Below are 21531 nucleotides of genomic sequence, written 5' to 3'. Positions count from 1 at the left end.
GGCAGCAGGTGGCGCTGCTTTTGAAAAGTAAGTGAACCTGGAGGTGGGGGTTAAAGGCTGGGGACAATTTGGGGATATGAGTGGGACGGAGAGTTAAAACATGATGGGGGGTTGGGTCCACATGGGGGGGTTCAGGCTGCTGCAGATTGGGTTTGTGGGGCCGGTAGGGGTGGCAGAGGGTAAGGCTGCAATGGTTTTGGTCTGCGGCGCTGGCAGGGTTAGGCTGCGGTGGCTTAGGTGCTTGGGGCTGGTGGGGGTGGTTAAGTTTGCAGCAGTTTAGAGTCTGCAGGGCTGGCGGGGTGGGTTTAGGTTGCAGTGGTTTGGAGTCTGCGGGGCAGGTGGGGGGGTTAGGTTGCAGCAGTTTGGAGTCTGCGGGGCTGGAAGTGGGGGGTTCAGTTTGGGCGGGTTGGGTGTGCGGGGCTGGCAGGGGGATTTCTGTTTGGGTGGGGCCGGCGCAGGGGTTTAGGTTGCAGTGGTTTGGGTCTGCGAGGGGGTTTAGGTTTCAGTGGTTTAGGTATGCAGGGCCAGTGGGGGGGTGGGGGCCAGGGGGTTGAGGCTGCAGGGCTGGTGGGGTGGGATCAGGCTGTGGTGGGTTGGAGCCACAGGGATGGAGTAAGGGTCGTATTAGTGGGAGAAGTTCACTCGTCCAGTGAACAAAAGGCAAATATATGTGTCACTCATTTAAGCGAGTACTTGCAAATAAAGTACTTGTTTAACGAGGGATGAGTGTAATACGAAATAAGAATGTGTGACTCAATAGAAAGAAGAAGGGCAGCATAGTTCAGAATAACACAGATTGCATGTGGATGGATAAGGAACTTCCAACACTAAATGTAGATAAATATGAAAAAACAAGAGAAAGAACAAAAAGGAAGAACACTATGTTGCACAAGTACTGGTTGTATATTCAGTATTAATAGAGATAAATATAAGAATACATTGCTTTTGCCACATAAAGAAAGGCAAATCACACAATATATATATTTAACATATATATTAAAAAGCAAAAGCAACACAAACTCTAAGTCTTATCTGCAGAAACTCTTAACAGCCAAGGACTGTCTTAATATTGTAGTTTGTATACTGTGCTGCACGTTGTTGAGATTCAACAAATATTATATAAAAATAATGTGAAGCTTCATATGCAGATTTGCTATAGGTACAAATTTTGGTCAATTTTTTTTTTTTTGAGAAAAAAGGACAGAAAGAAGAATCAATGAGCCAAATAATACAAGGACCCCACTGATATAAAAGAAACACGCAGGCATGAAAGGCAGAATTTGGGCGATGCTAATGCAACACAATTAAACAAACTAGACGTCTGATACTGAGAGGTACTTTAAGCCTTCATGCTTATAAAAAAGAAATGAAGAAAAAGTTAAGACATTTCAGAGAAGATATCACTGAGAGACTCATTTAGTATAACATACCTTCATAACTGTGGCAATTTGTGACTAAAAAAAGGAACTAGCCTAACTGGGTTTTTGTTCTCTTTGATGTTCCTCCTGTCCAGATTTTACCTCAGTATCACACTAATCATTGGGTCCTGTTCAAATATGCAAAGTGTACTTCCACATATGTTTTATAGTCTCCATGAAAAGTTGTTCTGACTTTCTGTACATTAGTTACCTTCATTCTGACTACGTTTATTGACAATAATACTACTGTAGTACATTTTACTGTCTTCTGTGTCAGTAAGGAGGTACTTTGCAGTAGGGGAGAGAGTTCGAAAATTTTTCCATCTCACAAAAGAAAAATGGGACAATCACAGGGCCAAATTTTTCACATAGATAAATACACAAATCTCCATGGACTTCAGTGTACATGCATATTTGAGGGCCGAATCTGTCCCATTGATTTCTGAAAGACCATTTTTACTTAAATAGCTTTTAGGTAGTCTTCTGAACTATAACATAGAGCCTTTGAGTTGTATTCCAAACCATACGTAGGTCTTATTGAGTTAGGTTTGTTACTATTGCTAGTTTTTTTTTAAAATTTCCTTTTATTTAAGCACACAAAACAAGTTTAAAATATTTCATCAGTGTTTACCTGATCAGGTCCTGAACCCTGCTGTTAAAGGCTTCAACTTTTGAGGGTTTATTTTTCACTTCCTGTATTATTTTAGGCACAGTAGACTGATTGTTTACATCTATCAGACTCGAGATCAGACACCCAAAGACCACAGCAATGATTTTGAGAAGTCCAGTTGCTAACCCTTCAAATACTTGCTTATTTGCACTTCTTCCTAGTATTGGATTATATTCATCTGGAACATAAACCTGTATCATGAGATACAATAAACATATGTTAATAAAAATATGCAAAATTAAACTAAAGAGGTTACTGTTGTTCTCCTAAGAATATATATTTAATTAATGCATGCAATGAAACAATCATAAAAGCCTGCTGGTACGCACAAACATGCATTAGAACCATAAATAACAACTCAGGAAACAAGTATTCCAGCATTATTGATAAACATTGAACTACAATACTGCAAATCTTTATTGAGCATATTGGTACAAGATTATCTCTCTCCATCTTCCATCTCCGGTGAACACCATTTAAAACCTCTCACAATTACAATGCATGCAAAACATATGTGCACAATGGGTTCTAATGGATAAAAATGAAGGAATTCCTCAACAGTGTTCTATGTATATAAACCTAATGAGAAACATTATAGAAAAGGAGTACTTAACTAACCCTATGAAGATATCATTATTAATTAATATGTATAGACAAGGTCTTCTGATGATTTACTTTCAAAAACAAAAATATTTTCAATTTAGCTAATAAATTAGAAAGTAAACAAACTAATTGGCTGACTCACTGACTTCTTGATTAATATCTTCTTTTATCACGTGAAAGACCCAAATCAAATTTTTGGCTCTGATCATTTGCTTCTCAGGCTCTCGGAAGCTTGCAATGACATAGGACATAGGGCTCTATTGCTTCCCTGACGATCCGCCTGCTTGATTTTGCAAAAATATCGATGTTCTGCAGTGAGAATGCCATCCATCTCTCTTTGCCCATAAAAAATGCTCCAGCAATAGTGAGGAGTGTACACTTGATAAAATCAAAAGGGGATGGCTGGTAGAGAATGACTTAAGTCTCTTGATATGGTACATACAATTGAGCCTTTTGACAGAAAACATAGCACACTTAATCCATGTGAATGACCCATATATCAAGGCAAATTTCCAATGAATTTTTCTCTGGGAGCAACGAGAGGTAGCTGAGTTAGTCTGTATCTTCAAAAACAACAAGAAGTCCTGTGGCACCTTATAGAAGAACAGATATAGATGAAGTGGGTCTTTGCCCATGAAAACTTATCCTCCAAAATATCTGTTCATCTATAAGGTACCAGAGGACTTCTTGTTGTAACAGAAAAAACAGTTACTCAACTTCTTGTAACTGTTGTTCTTTGAGATGCGTTTCACATCCACTCTACAAGCTCCCTGTCAGGTTGGCCTGGGCGCCTCTCCTAAGTGTCACCCTCATGGCAGCCAAAAGAGAACCCTTTTGACCCACCCCCTCTTCAGTTCCTTCTTGTCAGCCTTTCAGATAAAGGGGAAGGGTGGTAGGTACTGGAATGGACATGAACAACAACCTCAAAGAACATCCGTCATGAGGCAAGAAACTGTTCATAATTCTTTAAGTGTTTGTTCATGTGCATTCCAAGAAGGTGACTCACAAGCCCATGTTCAGGAAGTGGGCCAGAATTTTCCACTGATTGGTGCACTGCTCATCCAAATGCTGCATCATCCCTAGCTTGATGTGGGATTGCATAGAGTTTGACAAAAGTATGTAGAGAGGGTCAGTTCCCTTCTCTACAGGTCTCCTGAGTAGGAATCTGAGCCAGGAACTCTGTGGAAGAGGCCTGAGAACTGCTGGAGTCTGCAGTGAGCGAAGGTGGAAGCACTCCTGTCAGGCTGCAGCATTCCCGCATCCATGATACTATCCATGACGAGGTGTGTTGAGACGATATGGGCTGGCCTTTCATTCTATCAGCTGCCTCCATGAACAGCTATAGTGACTTCCTGAATGGCTTTGTTTTGTCAATGTAAAAAGCCAGTGCCCTACGCATGTTGAGGAAGTGGAATCTCTGCTTCTGAGCACTAGCACGTGGCTTGGGATAAAAAAATTGGGAGGAAAACTGGCTCACATGGAAATGCTGGAGTCTGGGCTGTGGTTCTGGAAGAAGCAGAACTGCTGGCACTTCCACTGTGTGTCACATGGTGACCAGGTCTATTTGTGGAGAGCCTCACCTTTGGAAGATCAAATTCATGACATCTGGGTTCAGGGACTACTTGTGGCCATGAAATAACATGCTGAGCTAGTCCACCAACCCATTCTACACCCCTGGGAGGTCAGAAGCTTGCAAAATAATTAAACGTTTTACCCAGAAGCCCCATAGAAGGAGCGCTTCTTAACACAAGCAAGGGGAACATGTCCCTCCCATTTGTTGATATAGAATATTGCTGTTGTATTGTTCACCATCACTGATACATTATGTCCTGCCAGGTGCACTGCCCTCAGCTCTCTTGTGCTGATGTGAAGAGCAAGGTTGGTCTCAGACCAGAGACCTTGAGTCCTGAGGTTCCCCTCAGGAGCTCCCCATCTCAAGTCTGATGCATCCATCATTAGAGGCAGTGGTGGTTGCAGATCAATGAAGTAAACCCCTGAGGAGACTTCCTGCAGGCTTAACCACCAGAGAAAGGACTTGAGTACTGGGTAAGGAAGAGTTATAACCTGTACAAACCATACTGGGCTGGACAATAGACTGATGCCAATCATGACTGAAGTATCATGAGCTTGAGCCTGGCATGCTACATAATGTAAGTACATACAGACATGAGGCCCAGAAGTTTCAGACAACTCCTCACCGTAGCAGTAGGCAATTGCCTGAGACCTTGAATGAGATTAATCAGGACCTTGAACCCCTTGCTTGGATTGAGTCCAGAAGTGCCCCTATAAACTCTATCCTCTGAACAGGGAACAAGTGGATTTTACTTCTTTATAATGAGACCGAGATTGTCAAATGTGGCTCTGATGAATCCGAGTTGAGCTTGCTGTTGCAGCCTGGAATGAGTCTTGATCAGCCAGTCACCAAGGTACGGGAACACTTACACCTGGTGCCTGTGCAGGAACATAGCAACATCTGCCTTGCACTTGGTGAAGAAATGAGATGCTGCTGACAGGCTGCATGGCAGGATTGTGAACTGGTAGGGAGTACCAGTCACCACAAACCCGAGATACTTCCTGTGGGGCCAAGTGATAGCTGTGTGGAAATATGTATCCTTCAAGTTGAGGGCAGCATGCCAGTCTGCCGCATCCAGAAAGGGGATGATAGAAGCCAAGGAAACCATGTGGAACTTGCATTTCTGTACGAATTTGTTGCATTCTTGAAGTTACAGAATGGGTCTAAGACCACCTGTGGCACTTGGCAATAGGAAATAGTGGGAATAAACCTCACTGCCTCTGTGTTCCTGAGGAACCTCCTACACTGCCCACAGATATAGGAGTGACTGCACTTCCTGGATAAGGAGTTTTACATGAGAAGGGTCACTGAAGAGGGATGAGGAAGGGGTGAGGGAGGGTGGGAAGGTACAGAACTAGATGGGGTATTCCCTCTCTACCATGTGGAGTACCCAGTCATCTGAAGTGATATAGGACCTTCCGTTGTAGAAAGGGGATAGTTGGAAGAAGAAGGTAAGGTTGGATGAGTCCAAGCTCAGCTATGATAAGCCATCCACGCCTTCTCTTGCTATTGTGGTTTCTCCTCTTGAAGCCATGCTGTTAACTCTGTTGAGAGAAACACTGCTAGGACTTAGGGCAGAATGCCTTCTCTGACACTTGGTTTTGCATGGAGAGCTCTCCTCTATGAAGGCCAACGGACTATCCAAGACCACACCTTTGAGGGAAATACTCTCTTTTTGGAGAAAACCAACAAGAGACGCAACAGCCTTAAAGACTCTAGGGCCAGACCACAGGGTCACTCGTCCTCTATACCCCATCTACCCAGAGAAGGTACTTCCTCCCACAATCCCATCAGCTACTCGCTAATGTTGAGCTAATATTGACTAGAATGAACAATGGCAACTAGTTCCATGCTCTCTCTGGTTGAACCTTAAATTATGCATGGCAAAAGACCAACTAGCAGGAGATGATTTTGTAGATGCTTTGAGGCAACTGAGAGCATGGTGGCTCCACCTGGGGTTTATAAATCAGTTCAACCAAACCTAGAAATTTCTCTCCTCCATTTCAGCCAAAGTATTGTCTTTGTCTTGGTGAAGGGCAAATTAAATACTTCATCTGCTAGACCACCTGGATGAGGCCTGAATTCCTCAATACAGAACACCTTCTGTTGATTGTAACAGAAGTCAACAATCATGATGTCATGTCAGAAACATAACATGTGGTGCTGCTTAGAATGTAGTAGCGTTTCCTGAATGAAGGCTGTGAAAGCTTATTTTTGCTGGATTCCGGGAGTATATCAGCATTTGGACGTATCTTACTTTAAAGATAGTGGCAATACCTGGATATGATGGCTATAACAAATATAAATACAAAACTGGGAGTAACTTCTCAGTTGGTGTAGACTGTGAGACCTTCACTAAAGTCAACGAGGCTAGGACAGTTGACACCAGTTGAAGATTGCCCCATTATGAGCATTGGAGGTTACAGGATTTGGGAATGGGGGGTGGGAAGTGAAGGGAATAGGAATGATGTGTCAGCTTTACAGACAGAATCTTGTCACTCTAGGTACATACATCAAGGAACATGGTTCCTAGCAGGGCTCACTGTTTTTAATGGTACTGACATCTGCACAGTGCTGTGGTTTTGTAGAAAAATTTTAATAACAGAGATCTTAATCTTTTTCCTTCCCTATAATTATTGATCGATACTGTCTGAAGTTTTCTTTCATTCAGTTTTGAAATCATGGAGGATAAATATATGCTAGTGCATTCATAAAATGCTGCTGCTTCCTTAGTTTAGCTCTGTACAGGTACCAGGGGAGATTTGGTAACACTTAGTGACAAAGAACAACATGCACATTTCTTTATTATTCATTAGCTCTGAGCCTTGTGTTGGTACTTAAAACTCATTGTAATAGTCTTGTTCCCGGTGCTGTGCCAAGTCAGCCAATGAGAAGTCTTCACCTGCTAACACAAGTCTGATTAAAAAAACTAATACTGTGCTGCTCCAACAATATAGACTGACTAAAATAATTCATTTCTACTGGTTTTGATTCTCTACTAAAATAAATAAATAATTTCTTTATGGAAACGGTGGATTACTTTTTAAAATGTGTATAAGTTTAAATATGAAAACCCTGCAATATGAAATCAGGGTTTAAAACTATGTATTTCCATTGTTCATGCAATTGATATACAATTAGGTGCAGGTTTTTCTTAAATGGTTATTTACTACTAATAATTTATATTGGAAGCCTTCCATTTGCTATAATGAACAGCACTAAAGCCAGATGGTGTCTTTTGTTTTCTTACAGAGTTATACATCTACATTATCATATTTTCTAAATGCATGTCTCTTAGTTACACAAGTCAAAGATTTTATATTAATGTGCTATTTCTAATTATTTTAAACAAGATCTATTTTCACTGATGTCGTCTACAATAATTATATCAGTAATAATTCCAAGACTTGGTTGATTTTTATAATTTAAAAATGGTGTATGGACATCAAAGGAGTTGATGTATTAAGGTTGCTTGCTGATAATTGCATATATAATGTGGATGTGGATAATTTATGTTTTAAATAGTAAAATTATGGGAGGTTTATTTTATGGGTTTCAGATTCTAATTTTATGTTATTTATGTGTGGACATGCAAGTGCAGAGTTAATGATGTGCATCACACTCAGATTCTGTAAACTTTTAAATATTTCATTTTTACTTTTCAAATAGTCTTTTGATGTTTTTAAATGTTTAAATGACATGTAGACAACCCTAACTGTATATTTTAACAGGATTAGTCTAGTAACTGGCACAAAGGATTTTCAAGAGATTGATGATAGAAACAAAAGAAAAAGGAAAGAAGTAACCTTTGATTGACTTATCCAATGGCGTAGTGGTGTTTCAACAGTTTTTATTTTGAAACAGCATTATTGCTCACAGTACACCAAACGCTGAATTCTTTATTTGTTTTTTAATCAGTACATACAAAGTAAAACTCCTAGGGTCAGATTCTCAGCACTGACGCAATCCACTTGAACTGTTCTGTCAGCTTGAAGTCAGCTTACCTGTTCAAATGAGAATTTCCCGTGTGCTAGGGAAATCCCTTGCTGGCATAGCTTCTTCAGCTGTGCCCTCCATTTAGAACTTAATCCAGCAAGGTGCTGAGCACACTGGCCCTGATCCAGCACAGCACTTAACATGCATTGAATGCAGCTAGGATTCTGTTTCTCAGTGATTCATAACACTAGCATAGTTGTACTTCAACACTTCTGCAACAAACCCACAACAGATAGTTTGACTCTTTTGTACATGTCCTACAGAAGAAATATGTAAGAGTTTCTACTTTCAAGTGCAACTTCTTGTGCCCAGTCTTTCTTACTCCCATAGAATTAAAACAACAAACAAACAAACCTGACCCAAAACAAACAAAACAAAAAAAATCTAATCAATGCAAGTAGTGTCGGAGCAGACCCTTCTGTTTGAATTTGGCTGTGTTTCTCTCCCAGCATCATATAGCGATTTTCATCATTTGGAACTTCAAATCAAGAATTTACTTCTATATGCAATCCATTGTATGCTAAAAATGTTAATGAGAGTCTTTTGAAAGTGATCAAGCCCTTGGACCTACTTCTCCATGTGGGCACCAATGACACTGCCAAGAATGACCTTGAGCAGGTCACTGCAGATTACGTGGCACTGGGTAGAAGGATCTGAGGCTGAAGTTGTGTTTACATCCATTCTGCTTGAGAAAGGAAAAGGCTCAGGTAGGGACTGTCAAATTTTGGAAGCAAATGCATGGTTGCACAGGCGGTGTCAGAGAGTGGGCTTCTGATTCTTTGAACATGGGATAATGTTCCAGGTACAAGGATTGGTAATAAGAGATGGCATCCACTTAACCATGAGAGAGAAGAGCACCTTTACCGGCACGCTTGCAAACCTAGGGAGAAGGGTTTTAAACTAGGTTAATTGGGGGATGGTGAACTAAGCCCTGAGGTAAGCTGGGAAGTGGGATACTGGGAAGAAATAAAAGAAGAAAGCTGCCGCAGAGGAAGACCCCGGAGCCATACTACAAAGTAGGGCAATCAGCTAGTTATCTTAGATATCTGCACACAAATGCAAGAAACCTGGGAAACAAGCAGGAAGAATTGGAAATCCTGGCACAGTCAAGGAACTGTGTGTGATTAGAATAATAGAGACTTGGTGGGATGCCTCATAAGATTGGAGCACTGTCATAGAAGGGTATAAATTGTTCAGGAAGGACAGGCATGGAAGAAAAGGTGGTGCAGCTGGTATGTAAGAGAGCAGTATGATTGCTCAGAGCTCTAGTACGAAACGGGAGAAAAGCCATTGAGAGTCTCTGGGTTAAGTTTAGAGGTGAGAGCAACAAAGGTAATGTCATAGTGGTGGGTCTGCTATAGACCACCAGATTAGGTGGACAAGGTTGATGAGGCTTCTTTTAGACAACTTAGCGAAGCTTCCAGATCAGAGACCCTAGTTACAGTGTTCCCTCTAATTTTTTCCATCCATGGGTGAAACAAATTTTATTACACGCACCAAGGCATGTGCAGCTGTGCATCATCATTAGAAACGCCTGCTGCCCACTTTGGGTGGCCCTGAGTGCTCTCCTAATCAGCTGGGCAGCATCTGAATCTCTTCTGGGCAGCTGCCCAAGCACTCAGCTTAGAGGGAACATCGCTTGGTTCTCACATGGAACTTCAGTCACCCTCAAATCTGCTGGGAGACTCAGACAATCCAGAAAGCTTTTGGAGAATAGTAGGGACAACTTCCTGGTGCAAGTGCTGAAGGAATCAATCAAGGGCCAGCTGCTTATAAAGAGACTGCCGCTTATAAAGAGAAAAAAGCAGACATGTAGCACAAGTGCTACATGACTGCTGTTTCGTGTTGTTAAGATACAGACTAATACACCTCCCTCTGTGTTACTGCAAAAAGAAAGGAATTGATAGAGGAAGCAGATGTGGGTGGCAATCTGGGAAGCAGTGATTGTTGGGTTCAGTATCCTGACCAAAGGAAGAAAGAAGAGCAGCAAAATACAGATGCTGGAATTCAGAAAGGCAGACTTTGAATCTCTCCGGAAACTGATGAGCAAGGTCACCTGGGACGCTAACATTAGGGGGAAAGGAGCCCAGGATTGTTGGCTATATTTTAAAGAAACCTTGCTAAAGACACAAGACCGCACACCCCAATGTTCAGTTAAAAAAAAAAAAAAAGGCAAATATGGTAGGCAATCAGCCTGGTGTGACAGAGAAATCTCTGATGCACTTAACACAAAAAGGAAGCTTACAGGGAGGGGAAACTTGGACAGATGACTTGGAAAGAGTATAAATATGTTGCTTGAGTATGCAGGGTGTAATGACGAAGGCCAAAGTGCAACTGGAGTTGCAGCTATCTAGGGTTGTGAAAGGGGAAAAGAAAGGTTTCTACAGGCATTTTAGCAATAGAAGACTGATCAGTGGAAGTGTGGAACATTTACTGAATTAGGGAAGTAACCTAATGATAAATGACATGGAAAAAGTACTCAGTACTTTTTTTTTTTGGCCTCTGTCTTCACAGACAAGGTCAGCTCCTAGAGTGCTGCACTAGGCTGCATAGTATGTGGAGGTTGTGGGAAGCCCTCAGTGGACAAAGAACAGCTTAAGAGCTATTTAGAAAATCTGTACATATACAAAACCCATAGGGCTGGATCAAATGCATCTGAGGGTGCTGAGTGAGTTGGCTGATGTGATTGCAGAACCATTAGCCATTACCTGTGAAAACTCTTGGTGATCAGGGGACGTTCCAGATGACTAGCAAAAGGCAATTTGTAGGCCCATCTTTAAACAAAGGAAGAAGAAACTGGTGAAATACAAACTTGTCTGCCTTATCTTAGTTCCTGGAAAAATCATGGAGGGGACTCTCAAAGAATCCACGTTGAAGCACTTAGATGAAAGTGCTCAAGAGTAGTCAACATGGATTCACCAAGGGCAAGTCATTTCTGACGCACCTGACTGCCTTCTATGATGAGGTAACTGGCTCTGTGGAAATGGGGAAGGCAGTGGAAATAATATCGATTGATTTTTGCAAAGCTTTTGGTATGGTTTCCCACAGTATCTTTGCCAGCAAGTTAAACAAGTATGGATTGAATAAAGCAACTGTAAGGTGGATAGAAAGCTGGCTAGAACATTGGGCTCAGTGAGTAGTGATCAACAGCTCTATGTCTGGTTGGCTGCAGCTATCAAGTGGAGTACTCCAAGTGTTGGTTCTGTGGCCATTTTTGTTCAACATCTTTATTACTGACCAGGATGAGTGGATGGATTGCATCCTCAGCAATTTTGTGGATGACACTAAATTAAGAGGAGAAGTTGACACATTGGAGGGTAGGGATATGCTACAGGGAGACCTAGAGAAACTGGAGGATTGAGCCAAAAGAAATCAACAAGGTTCAACAAAGACAAATGCAGAGTCCTGCCATTAGAATGGAGAAATCGCAATCACTGCTATAGGTTGGGAAACGACTGGTTAAGCAGCAGTTCTGTAGAAAAGGATCTGGGAATTACAGTGTATGAGAAGCTGGATATGAGCCAAGAGTGTGCCTTTGTAGCCAAGAAGGCTAATGACATACTAGGGTACATTAGTAGGAGCTCTGCCAGCAGACCTAAGGAAATGATTATTCTCCCTTATTTGACACTCATGAGGATAAATCTGGAGTAATGTATCTAATTCTGGGCCCACCATTAAATAAAGGTTGTGATGAACTGGAGAGCCCAGCAGAGAGTGACAGAAATTATATGGGGGCTGGAGCACATGCCTTATGAGGAGAGGCTGAAGGATTTGGGCCTTTTTAGTCTACAGAAGAGACAAGTGAGGGGGGATTTGATAGCAGCCTTCAACTATGTGGAGTTCCAGGAGAATGGTGTGAGGCTGTTCTCAGTTGTGACAGACTACAGAACAAGGAGCAATGGTCTCAAGTTTCAGTGCGGAAGGTACAGGTTGGTTATTCGGAAAAACTATTTCACTAGAGCCGTGTCTACACGTGCACGCTACTTCGAAGTAGCGGCACTAACTTCGAAATAGCGCCCGTCATGGCTACACGTGTTGGGCGCTATTTCGATGTTAACATCGACGTTAGGCGGCGAGACGTCGAAGCCGCTAACCCCATGAGGGGATGGGAATACCGCCCTACTTTGAAGTTGAACGTCGAAGTAGGGCACGTGTAGCCGATCTGCGTCCCGCAACATCGAAATAGCGGGGTCCGCCATGGTGGCCATCAGCTGAGGGGTTGAGAGACGCTCTCTCTCCAGCCCCTGCGGGGCTCTATGGTCACCGTGGGCAGCAGCCCTTAGCCCAGGGCTTCTGGCTGCTGCTGCTGCAGCTGGGGATCCATGCTGCATGCACAGGGTCTGCAACCAGTTGTCGGCTCTGTGGACCTTGTGTTGTTTAGTGCAACTGTGTCTGGGAGGGGCCCTTTAAGGGAGCGGCTTGCTGTTGAGTCCGCCCTGTGACCCTGTCTGCAGCTGTGCCTGGCACCCTTATTTCGATGTGTGCTACTTTGGCGTGTAGACATTCCCTCGCAGCGCCTATTTCGATGCGGTGCTGCGCAACGTCGACGTTGCCAGCCCTGGAGGATGTGTAGACGTTATTCATCGAAATAGCCTATTTCGATGTCGCTACATCGAAATAAGCTACTTCGATGTAGGCTTCACGTGCAGACGTAGCCTAGGAGAGTGGTGAAACTCTGGAATGCATTACTTAGAGAAATGGTAGAATCTCTTTTCCTAGAGGTCCTCGTCACAGCCTGAAAAAGCCCTGGCTCAGATGATTTAGTTGGGATTGGTTCTGCTTTCAGCAGCAGGTTGGATTTGATGAGCTGCTGAGATCTCTTCCAACCTTATGACTCTATGATTAATGTAACATTTAGAAAATGTAATAAGCACTCACCAAGCATAAGCATGAGATGTCAAAAGGAAGCACATGTAAAACGTTCACAGACACACCTCAAATACTAACATTTCTTCTGAGAACAACAAGAAGTCTTGTGGCACCTTTTAGACTAACAGATATTTTGGAACATAAGCATTCTTTTGAATGAAAGCATAAGCATTCTTTTGAGTTGCTTCTGTTGCCTGTAGAATTATTTCTGATAGAGATGATGTCTTAAATTTCCTCCAATGAGAGCTTGTCTACAAGTTGAGTTAAGAAGTAGATGTAATTCTTTATATGAACAGTCATTTAGGAATTGGGATGGCTTGTCCATGTTTAGCTTGCCCTTAATATTGCTAGTTGCTCCTACATAACAATACAAGGGAGCAGAGAAACAGAAGCCTGGGTTTACAAAGGACTAATTCTGGGCCTCATGTCCAGATTTTGTCAGTTTGAGGAACTGTAGTTTTAGGCTGGGTAGGGCATTCTCTGCTTTGCAATGTCTGCAGTATTGATGGAGCTAGAAAAAACTCCATAACTAATCAATGAGATGAAACTTCACATTATTTTAAATATTCTCTTGAAGACTATGTTTTATATTTATTTCAATGCAATTTACTTTGTTGTATAAAAAGGGTATGAAGTATACACACAAAGGCAAAGATTTAAAACAAATGTCTGCTCAACAGACCACCCAGAACAGTTCCCGAATGAAAAATGTTCAGTGTTATATTTCAGACTTTAATTTCTTTCTGTTATGGTCCAGATTCATTCATAAGATTTCAACTGGAAGTAAAGCTTTTTAGAGCCTGAGGTGCAGATCCTCATCTGATGTAAAATGTTATAGCTCTACCGACTCTCCATTTACATCAGACAAAGATCTGTCCCTGACAATCTGCAGTTTTTAATCACTCTTACAAAAGTCAGAAGCCCACAGATTCCCAAAACAGACCTATTCTAAGTATTCACAAGATTATCTAAACACGGTGACTGGATTTAGTCATACAAGTGGTTTCTGAGCAACTTGCCCTCAGGGTTTCTGTATTAAGGGGTGTTGCACACCTTGTGATGTTATCTCTGCTCACTAAGTCAGTTGTCTTTATACTGTCCAATCAGATGTGTTGCTGTGCTTTCTGCAGACATAAAACCACTGGGCTTGCCTGAACAGAAACATTTTAGAAAATGTGTAGTCTTTAATAGTATTCGAAGTAAATAATAGTGGCTCCTGATATGAACTGAACAATTAAACTATGAAATTTGAGCTAACACTCGCTCCTAAGGTGGGTGGTCTGTGCAGGTCAGGGCTCAGGTCAGTATCAGGGTGGGTGTGGAGGAAGTTTGCTTTACAGCTAGCTGTACCTGGCCAAAGAGTAAACAGAGAACTTTAACTTCTGGCATTTCCAATCCTTCAACCTTTGGAAGAAACAAAAACTCCCTCTCCAAAGGACGGCAAGGGCTACCAATTTAACCAACTATTAAGACAGTGCCATACAGCTGACAGCAGGATATGCTGTCTCAGTAGTTTTACCATTAAACCCACTTTTCAAAAGGGGTTAAGCTTTCATTCTAGGCAGAAATGGGACATAGAAGGTCTCCTCTCAAAAGCAAACCAATTCACAACATGCACAATGGAATACAAAAATGGATTCAGAACACTTTTTAGTTGCAGGATTGCAAAGAAATAAAAGATGTTATTGGTGCCAGATGCTTTTTACATTCCAACACTGAAGCATGCCTTCTATTACATTCCAATCTGCTTAATCAGGATGGCCTTATATCCTAATTAAGTGACATAAGTATCCTATGTCTGTTTCTCTTTGGTGGGGATCTTCAACCATCTAACTGAAGGTGAAGTCAGAAAGGAGGCAGTGTTGAACATGAACTTGAACAATTCTTTGGAGATGAAATGCTCTGTAGCTGCTTTATTTACCTTGTTCAGTGGCTCTGCATTTGCCTTAGGTCAGGAGTTTGCAAACTTTTTTTTTCTGAGATGCTAAAAATAACTCCCCAGCCCACCTGTGACACAACAACTCTTTTTCTCTATATAAAGGCTAGGGGAGGCATTAAAGGTTTTGGAAGCAAGTAAGGTAACTTCCTCGGGACCCATGTCACAAGAAGCACTGTGAAGCTAAGCTGCTCAGGCTTTGGCTACGTCTACACGTGAAGCCAACATCGAAATAGCTTATTTCGATGTAGAAACATCAAAATAGGCTATTTCAATGAATAACGTCTACACGTCCTCCAGGGCTGGCAATGTCGACGTTCAACTTCGACGTTGCGCGGCACCACATCGAAATAGGCGCTGCGAGGGTACGTCTACACGCCAAAGTAGCACACATCGAAATAAGGGTGCCAGGCACAGCTGCAGACAAGGTCACAGGGCGGACTCAACAGCAAGCCGCTCCCTTAAAGGGCCCCTCCCAGACACAGTTGCACTAAACAACACAAGATACACAGAGCTGACAACTGGTTGCAGACCCTGTGCCTGCAGCATGGATCCCCAGCTGCCGCAGCAGCAGCCAGAAGCCCTGGGCTAAGGGCTGCTGCCCACGGTGACCATAGAGCCCCGCAGTGGCTGGAGAGAGAGCATCTCTCAACCCCCCAGCTGATGGCCGCCATGGAGGACCCAGCAATTTCGACGTTGCGGGACGCAGATCGTCTACACGGTCCCTACTTCGACGTTGAACGTCGAAGTAGGGCACTATTCCGATCCCCTCATGAGGTTAGCGACTTCGACGTCTCGCTGCCCAACGTCGAAGTTAACTTCGAAATAGCGCCCGACGCGTGTAGCCGCGACGGGCGCTATTTCGAAGTTAGTGCCGCTACTTCGAAGTAGCATGCACGTGTAGACACAGCTTTTGACTTCAGCCTCAGGTGCTGGAGCTCACATCTGGGGCTGGCTTAAGCTTTCTGCTCTGGGCCCTAGGGAGTCTAATTCCAGCTATCCTTGGGGGTCCCCTCCGAAACTTGCTTGTGGCCTTACATTGTTTTGCAAATTATCTACCTGATTGCTCTTCCTAGCACCTTCAGTTTTCCTCCATGTAGTTCCTGTAAGCTCTTCCCCTTTCCAGCTCCCATAAATGCCCAAAAGTGAGTATCTAGGGAACACACACACTTAATGTGGAATGGACATGAGCAATCACTTGAAGAGGAATCATGCATGTTTACACAAGCATTACATGATTACTAACCAAAAAATCTGATTATGCCTTTATAAATTAATCTTAAAAAGAATCTCACAGATACTGTTTAATGACGTGTGGAGCAATAATGTAACTGGAAAAACATGGGCTAAGCTAGTATCAATGCATATGAATAAATAAAATGATCAGCAGTAATTGTCTTTCTTGTGAGTCATCTGTAAATCTCTGGTATTTGGTATGTCCATTGAAACAGAAGGAAAAAAGAATCATAGAATCATAGAACAATAGAGCTGGAAGAGACCTAAAAAAGTCATTGAGATCAGCCCCCTGCTCTAAGCAGGACCAAACCCATCAGATCAGCCCAGTCAGGGCTTTGTCAAGGCGAGACTTAAACACCTCCAGGGATGGAGACTTCACTACTTCCCTGGGTAGACCATTCCACTGCTTCACCACCCTCCTAGTGAAAAAGATTTTCCTAATGTTCAACCTGGACCTTCCCAACAGCAACTTGAGACCATTGTTCTGTATTCTGCCATCCATGACCACTATGAACAGCCTCTCTCCAGCCTCTTTGCAACCTCCCTTCAGTAAGTTGAAGGTTGTTATCAAGTCCCCGCTCAGTCTTCTCTTCTGCAGACTGAACAGTCCCAATTCCCTCAACCTTTCTTCGTAAGTCATATGCTCCAGCCCCCTAATTATTTTGGTCGCCCTCCGCTGGACCCTCTCCAGTGTATCCAAATCCTTCCTATAATTGGGGGCCCAGGACTGGACACAGTACTCCAGATGTAGCCTCACCAAAGCCGAATAAAGAGGAATAATAACTTCTTTGGATCTACTGGCACTGCTCCTCTTGATGCAACCTAATATGCCATTAGCTTTCTTGGCTCCAACAGCACACTGTTGACTCATGTCCATCTTCCCATCCACCACAACACCCAGGTCTTTTTCTGCAGAACTACTACCGAGCCAGTCGGACCCCAGCCTGCAACAATGCTTGGGATTCTTCTGGCCCAAGAGCAGGACTCTGAACTTGTCCTTATTGAACCTCATCAGATTTCTCGCAGCCCGGTCTTCCAATTTGTCTCAGTCACTCTGGACCCTGTCTTTACCCTCCAGTGTATCTACCTCTCCCGCTAGCTTAGTGTCATCCTCAAACTTGCTGAGGGTGCAATCCAACCTCTCATCCAGGTCATTGATAAATATGTTGAACAGAACAGGACCCAGAACCGAACCTCGGGGCACTCCACTAGAAACTGACCGCCATCCCGACATTGAGCTGTTGATCGCTACCCGCTGGGCCTGACCTTCTAGTCAGCTTTCTATCCATCTTACCGTCCATTTATCCAATCCACATTCCTTTAACTTGCTGACAAGAATATTGTGGGAGACCGTATCAAAAACTTTGCTAAAGTCAAGATAAATCACATCCATTGATATTCCCCTATCCACAGAGCCAGTTATCTCATCGTAGAAACTAATAAGATTGGTCAGGCATGACTTGCCCTTCATGAATCCATGCTGAGTATTCCTGATCACTTTCCTCTCCTCCAGATGCCTCAAAATGACTTCCTTGAGGAGCCCCTCCATGATTTTTCCAGGGACTGATGTAAGACTGACTGGCCTATAGTTCCCTGGATCATCCTTCTTCCGTTTTTTAAAGATGGGCACTACATTTGCCTTTTTCAATCATCCGGGATCTCTCCCAATCTCCACGACTTTTCAAAGATAACGGCCAAGGGCTCATCAACAACATACGCCAACTCCCTCAGAACCCTCGGATGAATTAGGTCTGGCCCATGGATTTATGTACGTTTAGCTTTTTTAGATAGCTCCTAACCTGTTCTTTCCCCACCAAAGGCTGTCCACCTTCATCCCACAATGCATCACTTATCGCATTAGTCCAGAAGCTGTCTTTGTCGTGAAGACAGAGGCAAAGAAAGCATTAAGTACTTCAGCTTTCCCTACATCATCTGTCACTGGGTTACCTCCCTCATCCAGTAGGGGCCCCACGCCCTCTCTGATCACATTCTTCTTGTTAACATGACTGTAGAAACTTTTCTTGTTATCCTTCACATTCCTCGCGAGTTGCAATTCCATTGTGCTTTCGCCTTCCTGATAACTGCCCTACATTCTCGAACTACATTTATATCCCGCCCTAGACATCTGTCCAAGTTTCCACTTTTTGTAAGCTCCCTTTTTGTGCATGACTTTTCTAAGGATTTCCCCATTAAGCCAGTCTGGTCTCCTACCATATTTACTTCTCTTGCTGTGCATCGGGATGGTTTCTTTCTGCGCCTTCAATAGGGCTTCCTTAAAATACTGCCAGTTTTCCTGGACTCCTTTTCCCTTCATGGTAGCATCCCAGGGGAGCCTGCCCATCAGGTTCCTGAAGGAGTCAAAGTCTGCTTTTCTGAAGTCCGAGGTGTGTAATTTGTTGCTCTCTCTCCTTCCTTTGGTTAGGATCCTGAAGTCTACCATCTCATGATCACTGCTTCCCAGGTTGTCACCCACCTCTACCTTCCCTATCAGTTCCTCCCTGTTTGGAAGCAGCAGGTTGAGCTGTGCACAACCTCTGGTCGGGTCCTTCAGCACTTGTACCAAGAAGTGATCCCCAACATTCTCCAGAAATTTCCTGGACTGCTTGTGTACTGTTGTATTAGTCTCCCAACAGATGTCAGGGTAATTGAAGTCCCCCACAACAATGAGAGCCCGCGATCCAGAAGCTTCTCTCAGTTGTCCAAAAAAAGCCTCATCTACCTCATCATCCTGATTTGGCGGCCTGTAGCAGACACCAACCACCACATCTCCAGTGCTGCCTACACCGCTAAGCTTGACCCATAGATTCTCTCTATGTACTGGAGTTCCAAGCAATCATAGTGCTCTCTTGCATACAGTGCAACTCCTCCTCCTTTTCTCCCTGGCCTGTTCTTCCTGAAAAGTTTATACCCTTTGATGACAGCGCTCCAGTCATCAACTTAATGCCTATGGCCACAAAAATGATAATGATGTGAACACACTGTGCACTAATTTTTAATGTATATGCATTTGAACTAACTGGTTACAAAGTAGTGTGTAAACCAGGGGGAAAGAGCTAAATGAATTAACAAAAGGACCTAGGTCAGCTTCAGGTGAAATCAGATCGCTTACAAGCCTGGGCTGTTTTGTTCAGCTTGCTATTTTCAAAAGCTTTTGGAAACTTCTCTTTGATCTATCTGAAAGCATACAGTTAGAAAACAAACTGTCATACCTTATACAGGTTAATTTTAGAGCATAAAAGGACAGGCATTCGTAACATAGCAAATGAAAAACCAACGTTGGAATATTAACTAAGAAACAGATATATGCTTTTTATTTTACAAAATGTATGTACAGTAGCACCTCAGAGTTATGAACACTAGAATTACAAGCTGACTGCTCAACCACACACATCATTGGAACCAGAAGGGGACAATCAGGTAGCAGCAGAAACAAAAGGAAGCAAACACAAAACAGTATTGTGCTAAATGTAAACAACTAAAAATGAAGGGAAAGTTTTAAAAAATAAGATTTGACAAGGTAAAGGAACTATTTCTGTACTTATTTCATTTAAGAAGCTTAAACCAGCATATTTTTTCTGCATTATAAAGTTTCAGAGCTGTATTAATTCAATGTGGCCAATGAGCACGCTCTTCCCTACCTTTTGATGTGGAACATGGAGGCTGTATTGTCCATGAGGACTCTCACTGCTTTCCCCAACATATGGGGCAGGAAGACCTTGCAGGCTAAATGAACCACTCTCACATTTACGTGAGCTCCACCTCGTCCAGGATTCACATCCCCTGGGTCTGGAGATCACCAACGTGCGTCCCCCTAACCAAGATCTGGGACATTTGATCTTAGCTTGCAGGAGGGTGTGGGGACATCAAACAGGACTCCCTCCAGGGTGTTATCTGGAAATGTCCACCACCGCACGGTGGTAAACACTTGTGGGGGAATTGTGACCACCTTGTACAAGTGATCCTGAGAGCTGATGCCAGCCACTGCAGGAGCAGCTGCATGAGGATGCTGGCATGGTGAACCACGTAGATACATGTTGCCATATGGGCCAGTAAGTGCAGGCAGACCCTGGTCATGGTCAAGGGTAAGTTGGATACCTCTCCTGTGAGATTTGTCCAGGCTTGGAACCTATCTATGGGCAGAAAGACACTTACACAGGACAAGTTGGGCACCACTCTGATTAATTCTATCTTCAGGACTGGTACTAATGTGAGCTTTTTATCATTAACTAGGAGCCCTAGGAACCTGCGAGTCCCCAGGAGCATCACTATGCTGTTTTGAACATGGAACTGACCTTAACAAACCAGTCATCAAGGTAAGGGCAAATCTGGACACCCTGGTGTCTCACATAGATTGACACTTCTGCTATACACTTGGTACCATGGCTAGGCCAAAGGGAAGGACTGTGAAGTGACAGTGGCATGAAGGAAGCTTCTGTGATCAGGGAAGATAGCCATGTGGAAGTATGCATCCTTCTGGTTTTGGGCAGCACACACATCTCCCAAATCCTGACTGGGGATAACTGAGGTTAGGGAAACCATGCAAAACTTTAGCTTTTTCAGGTACATGTTGAAACCTCTCAGATCCAAGGTGGATCACAGGTCTCCCTTGGTCTTTGGGATTAAGAAATATTGGGAACAGAACCCCTGTTCCAATACTGGACTGGAACTTCTTCCATGGCCTCCAAATGCAACAGCTCATGAACCTCCTCCATGAGAACACTCTGGTGAGAAGGATCTGCGAAGATAGACAGGGAAGGGAACTAAGTTGGCGGGTAGAAAGGAAATGGAGGGTACACCTCTGGGAGACAGTACTCAGGACTCAATGGTCCAGAGTTATGGAAGCTCACGCCAAGAGGAAATGGGAAAGGTGGTTGCCAAACAGGGATGGGGGAGACTGGATCTTTATGTGCCTTGGTGTCCTCCTGTGGTTCCATGTGCAGGGGGATTGCAATAGCCTCTCATGGGAAGGCCAAGGAGGATGCTGCTGCTTCTACATCCATTGCCTCCTCCTGTGGGACAGACTGTTGGCTCGCGAGGGTGTCTTGGTACAGTACCAGATCTTTCTCAGTGTCTCACCCCTTGGGATGATAAAGAGAAGTTACTCACCTGTAGCAACGATGGTTCTTCGAGATGTGTCCCCATGGGTGCTCCACAATAGGTGTCGGGCTCGCCCGGCGCCGCAGATTGGAATTCGTCTAGCAGTTTCTATTGGATCGCGCATGCGCCGACG

At 43.4% G+C, this 21531-nt stretch overlaps 1 protein-coding gene across 7 annotated transcripts in view; it reads right to left on the bottom strand.

Annotated features, from left to right (window-relative positions):
• SCAPER (S-phase cyclin A associated protein in the ER) overlaps window positions 1-21531 on the bottom strand; it is a 420029-nt gene that overhangs the window by 86673 nt on the left and 311825 nt on the right. For all 7 annotated transcript variants that reach the window (XM_075006917.1, XM_075006920.1, XM_075006919.1 and 4 more), the window contains one exon: window positions 2050-2279. In XM_075006917.1, coding sequence (XP_074863018.1) covers window positions 2050-2279 — 230 coding nt within the window. The remainder of the gene's footprint in view (window positions 1-2049; window positions 2280-21531) is intronic.

The sequence above is a fragment of the Carettochelys insculpta genome, chromosome 12 (assembly GCF_033958435.1).
Source record: "Carettochelys insculpta isolate YL-2023 chromosome 12, ASM3395843v1, whole genome shotgun sequence".
Taxonomy (NCBI): Eukaryota; Metazoa; Chordata; order Testudines; family Carettochelyidae; genus Carettochelys; species Carettochelys insculpta.
This window is presented reverse-complemented; position numbering and strand designations above follow the sequence as displayed.